The 5,877-nt window shown below is 37.6% G+C and overlaps 1 protein-coding gene across 1 annotated transcript; it reads left to right on the forward strand.

Annotated features, from left to right (window-relative positions):
* The first annotated feature begins 3,168 nt into the window (after window positions 1-3,168).
* Window positions 3,169-5,641, forward strand: LOC106051904 (turripeptide OL11-like). Its single transcript, XM_056016960.1, has 2 exons — window positions 3,169-3,309; window positions 5,348-5,641. The coding sequence occupies exons 1-2, from the start codon at window positions 3,246-3,248 to the stop codon at window positions 5,521-5,523; spliced, it is 240 nt and encodes a 79-aa protein (XP_055872935.1). The 5' UTR covers window positions 3,169-3,245; the 3' UTR covers window positions 5,524-5,641.
* The last annotated feature ends 236 nt before the right edge of the window (window positions 5,642-5,877 follow it).

A 5,877-nucleotide genomic window follows, 5' to 3' on the forward strand; every position in this document is an offset into this window, starting at 1 on the left:
AGATAGATAGATAGGTAGATAGATAGATAGATAGATAGATAGATAGATAAATAGATAGATAGGTAGGTAGGTAGGTAGGTAGGTAGATAGATAGATGATAGATAGATAGATAGATAGATAGATAGATAGATAGATAGATAGATAGATAGATAGATAGATAGATAGATAGACAGACAGACAGATAGATAGATAGATAGATAGATAGATAGATAGATAGATAGATAGATTGATAGACAGACAGACAGACAGACAGATAGATAGATAACGATTCAATTCCCCCCCCCCCAAAAAAAAAATCAAATACATATAAGTTTCATCTCTCCTCGCATTACTTGTTTACTAATTCCTAAATTTGATTAACTCTTACCAGCTCAGTCTCAATGCCCTGACACATGTGATATGATCTACGCCCCTGTCTGTGGGTCTGACCTACAGCAGCTCCTGCGTGCTTCAGTCAGCCTCCTGCCACGCTGGAGACACCATACGATTGGTCAGTACCGGCGTGTGTCCAGGACGACGAGAATCAAGCTAGATTGCCTCATCTACCTGTACCTACCATAATTTCTTGTACTCGTATGTGTAATAAATTCAATCTGATATCTTTATCACTGCCTTGTTAATTATAAGTTGTTGTCTTTTTTGTTATTTGTGTGTGTGTGTGTTTATCATTTTTGTTCTCAAGGCGCACTGGTTGAGTGGTAGAGCGTTTGGGTTCCGAACTGGGGGTCGTGGGTTCAAATATGGGGAAAGAGTTGGATTTTTGAATTTCGGGATATTTAGGTCGCTTCTGAGTCCACCCAGCCCTAATGGGTGTCTTAGGGAAAAGTTAAGGCGGTTGATCGTTGTACTGGCCACATGACATCCTTGTTAAGCATGAAAGAAACAGATGAGATATGTAGGCTATGTATGTATGTTTGTATGTATGTATGTATGTATGTATGTATGTATGTATGTATGTATGTATGTATGTATGTATGCATCTATCTATCTATCTATCTATCTATCTATCTATCTATCTATCTATCTATCTATCTATCAATCTATCTATATCAGTGTTTCCCCAAAATCTTTACATCATCTGCCCTATTTATTGTTAGGTCTGAAAAAAAAAAGGGGGGGGGGGCTACTTTATCGTCGGTAGATTTTTCAAAAGTTGGTATTAAGTGAATTTATTTAATGCTTTCAAAGCTTCATTTAACAAGGTTAATGTATGTTATCATACGCTATCCACGTTGTCAATTTAAAACACGGAAATGAAGTAAGAAATAATTGTTTTAAAAATGATAACACTTTTGCAGACAACACTCTAGATTTTTTTTTTAAATCGAACATTTTTACCACCACCCTACCCGAATACGTATAGTCTGTTCAAGATTATTATTTTTCAGTCCTCTAGCCAGATATAATTAATTTCTTTTTATACTTTGAAAAAAACTGAAATAATCAAACTAGAGTTTTATCAGTGTGGTCAATAACTTTGTAATTCTTTTCCCAACGATATACATCAACTGTCAAATTCTAGGAAAATGGTTAGAGCTGTTTTCGAGATCAGTGTCCAGGTTCCACACACCCAGTTTCCACGAATGTACGAGTTGAATAGAAGTATTGTACAGTAGGTAAGGATTTTACGTATTTGTTGCAGGGGAAGCAACCCTTCATAGAAAACAAGGGAAAATCTCAATACAATTATTAAAGCTAGATGCTTATGAGGAAGACATGTTAACGATACGGGGATGAAATGCCATAAGATTAAGAACTTAGGGAAATGGTGAATGGTCAGTGCTCAAACTACGGCCAGCGGGCTTCACCTGACCCATTACTGGCCGAGTTTTGGCCCTTAAAACTATTGCACTACGAAGTTGTCGAGACTTGGTCCTTTAAACTCGAGAATGTTTTGTTGTCATGTGGCCCGTGAAATGCGTGTAGGAAATTTATTTGTCATTAAGGCCGAAAAAGACTGGGCTCCAGTTTTGTATGTGCGTCTCCTTTATTTACGAAACTATCCTGCTAGAAACTATACATGACCCTTGACCATAATATGCATGATCCAACTCTGATTGCTTCCGTTGCCAGGTAAGCGGTAAATTCAAAACTGAACAAGTCCATTGTGAGGGAGATTTTTTTAAAAATTGAATCTATTCAGTGTTCAAATTGTGAAAGTCACGATTCTGCTTTTTAGAATTGATGTAGACCTGTTTGTACTTTTACAAGTCAACACTCTGGCTGGCAAGAAGGAAGAACTCCTCAATACTGTGAAGAGACGAGAGCTGAACTGGGTTTGGTCATATTGTGAGACATGGCTCACTATCAAAAGACATTTTTTAGGTACAGTGAAGGGAGCATGAAGAAAGGGTCGTCCAAAGAGAAGCTGGACAACATAAAAGAATGGACCGGCCTCTCTCTTGGTATCCTGCTTACAGCAGCTGCTGACCGGGAATAGTGGAGGGATTTGGTTACTCGACCGGTCACAGCGCCCGCACGACGAAAGCCAATGGACAAATGATGATGATAATAATGAAAATGATGATAATAATAATAATGATGATAATAATGAAAATGATGATGATGATAGTGAAAATGATAATAATAATGATGATGATAATAATGAAAATGATGATGATAATAATGAAAATGATGATAATAATGATGATGATAATAATGACGATGATAATAATGAAAATGATGATGATAATGATAATAATAATGCAAATGATGATGATGATAATGATGATGATAATGATGATGATGATAATAATGAAGTTGATGATGATATAATGATGATAATAATAATGATGATGATGATGATAATGATGATGGTAATGATGATGATGATAATAATGAAGCTGATGATGATATAATGATGATAATAATAATGATGATGATGATGGTAATGATGATGATTGGTGATGTCTAAACTATCACATCCGAGACGGGGTGCCAACCGGCCCCTCAAGCGTTCTACCCCAAGTGCATAATGAGTTCTCAAAGGGTCGGCTCCGTTTTACTCAAGTTATTTTATTCGGTCAGTTGCGGCTCGTTTAACCCGTGTGGAGAATATACCTAGCCTTCAGGTCAGCATTGGCTGGGCTCCACTGTTTGTAGAGAATTTTAATTCACCATTTCTAAGTGCAATCTACGAGGGTTTATCTAGATCTATCACGTGACTCTCTTATCTTCTATTCAAGGTTAGACCTATATATAAACTAAATTAGTGTTTAGCAGTCTGATCACCACGTCATTAAAGAATGTCTTTGAAGATGATTTTTGCTGTGGTTATTCTGACCCTGGCCATTTATGGTCCTTTCTTTGGTAAGTTTTCAAGATACAATAAAAAAAAACAATTTTTGAAAATTTTTTATCATCATCATCTTTTCTTTGCGTTCCTCATGGAACATAGAACCTCAGTAAAAACACGCCACTCTCTACGGTCTCTTGCTAGTTTTTTAATGGCTTCCCAGCTCTTTCCTGTCCTCTAGGCTTCATCAGTAGACTTGGATGCGTTTCTTTTGTTCAGGTCAGACAGGACAACAGATAGTGGCAAAACAAGAGGAGGAGGACTGGCCATTTATGTCAATAAACAGTACTGCTGTGTCAACAATATTTAAATCAAAGCTAAAGTGTGTACGACAGATATTGAACTACTATGTAACAATCTCAGATCATACTACCTGCCGAGAGAGTTGACACAAATCTACGTCACACTTGTGTATATACCACCCATAGCCAACACAGAGAAAGCATCAGAACATATACTAGACATCGTATATACCGTTTGTACGGAAAGTTCTGATGCTGTCCGACTAGTTATGGGAGATTTCAATCATCTTTCGTTAGCTCAACACTTGCCAAATTAGAGTCAATATGTTAATTGTCCCACAAGGCACGATAAAGCCTTGGACATAAGTTATAGCAACATAAAAATGACCTACACATCTCGATTGTTATTTTCCCTCGGAGAGTCGGACCACACAATGATTCATCTTACACCCGTGTACAAACCGGTTTTACAAACAACAAAACCCGAAGTACAGTCCATCCAGTCATGGTCTGACGATGCTGTTTTACAGCCACAAAGTTGTCTGGAGCAAACAGATTGGGACATGTTTGTAAACAACTGCCAGACAGATGAACTTACAACTTCGTACATCCAGTTCTGTGAAAACAATCTTGTACCAAAAAAGAAAATTAAAATTAAAACATTCAGTAATAATAGACCCTGGATGACTAACATTAAAAATAAACATTCAGTCGTCATCGAGAAGTTCATAGAAGTCTATTTATAAAGCGCTGGTTATGAGTGTGTATGTGTTTTTCGTGTGTGAATGTTGTTCTCATGTGCATCTATATCGTGCATCTATATTGTTATTGTACAGTAGTTACGCTGAGGTTGTCAATTGTAGTCAAACTGAATTTCCATTGGATTGGATCAATAAAGTCATCTTATCTTATCTTATCTAGAACACTGCGTCGCCACGTTCTTTTTTTTTTGGTCTTCCTCTGCGTCTTTTGCCCAAGGGAAAAGGGGGGGGGGGTCCACTCTAAAGCCTGTCTAGCTCTTTTGTTATCAGGGCCGGATTTAGGTATGTGGAGACCTCTACAATTCTTAGAAAGTTTAAATAAAGATCCACTTCGGAAGAAAAATACTTCTATCTAAAAGCATGATATATTTAATATGCGTATTTTAGTTTTAAAAAAGGTTATATTTTTGAGTTTGTGAAATGTTAGACCCTTGGTAGACGCATTGTATTTAACTGTATTTAATTATCGCTTTTATATAGCGCTACTTTCATGCTTCTAGCATGCTCAGAGCGCTTTGGTCCAATCTCATTTGTGGACCAGTGGGGGGAGGGGGTATCTGGGAGTAGGTTTTCCGTGCTGCCTTTAGGAGCTAAGTAAACACTATTCTGCCCGAGTCAGGTGTCGAACCTCAAGCCCCCTTCATAGGTAGCCAAGACAAGTTAAAGCGTACTTAGCCTTTAGACCACGCTTCTCATTTACGTATTCCGAGCATGCTACAAGCGTACAGTTCTTAATCACCACATTTTTTTGCTATCCATAAAAATGTGGAAAAAAAATTGTAGGAAAAAAAAAGTCTCCGACTCGTCCAAATTCGGATATATTTTTATCACTTGAGTGAAGGCCCCTTTCTGGTGGAGTCCCCTGGGCTGTAGTCCCGCCTGCCTTCTTTAAAACCTGGCTCTGGTTGCTTTTTTAAAGGTATAACCAATCCATCTCTTCTTATAAACAATATTTTCTATACTTCTCATAAATAACATCCATTTGATCGTTAACAAGCATGTTTACGTTTTAAGTTGTTTTTTTAAGTTTTTGTTTTTGTCTATTCTAGTACGGGCCCAATGCCCCAATATTTGTCCAATGATCTACGGACCTGTGTGTGGGTCTGATGGGAAAACCTACAGCAATTCCTGTTTCTTAAACTCTGCATCTTGTAACGCCGGAAACACCATAACCTTGGCTCATCATGGCGCATGCGCCGGTGATGCTGGTATCATTGGTATTTAACGAATGATTAAATGCTCAAATCTGATTGGCTGCTTACTCCTCAACATTTATGACGGTGATTTTCTAATTTTGTTGAACTAAAATAATAAATCAAATAAAAAATATAAATAAATAAAAATTGCTTTGTTATAATTTACCTTTACCTATCCCTTAGTCTGTTGTACCGTTGGGGCACCACACAAGATCCGTCAACCGTCCTTCTACATTCTTCTCTGTCCTTTACCTTGGATAGAATTTCATTCACTGATCGCTTTCTCTGTCTTCCTCATCTTCTTCCTGGTACTGTTCCCTGAAGGAAGGTCTTTTTGACCCCTGAGGACCTTGTCATATGGCCGCAGAGTTTGAGTTTACGTC

Source organism: Biomphalaria glabrata, chromosome 18 (genome assembly GCF_947242115.1).
Source record: "Biomphalaria glabrata chromosome 18, xgBioGlab47.1, whole genome shotgun sequence".
NCBI classification, from domain to species: domain Eukaryota; kingdom Metazoa; phylum Mollusca; class Gastropoda; family Planorbidae; genus Biomphalaria; species Biomphalaria glabrata.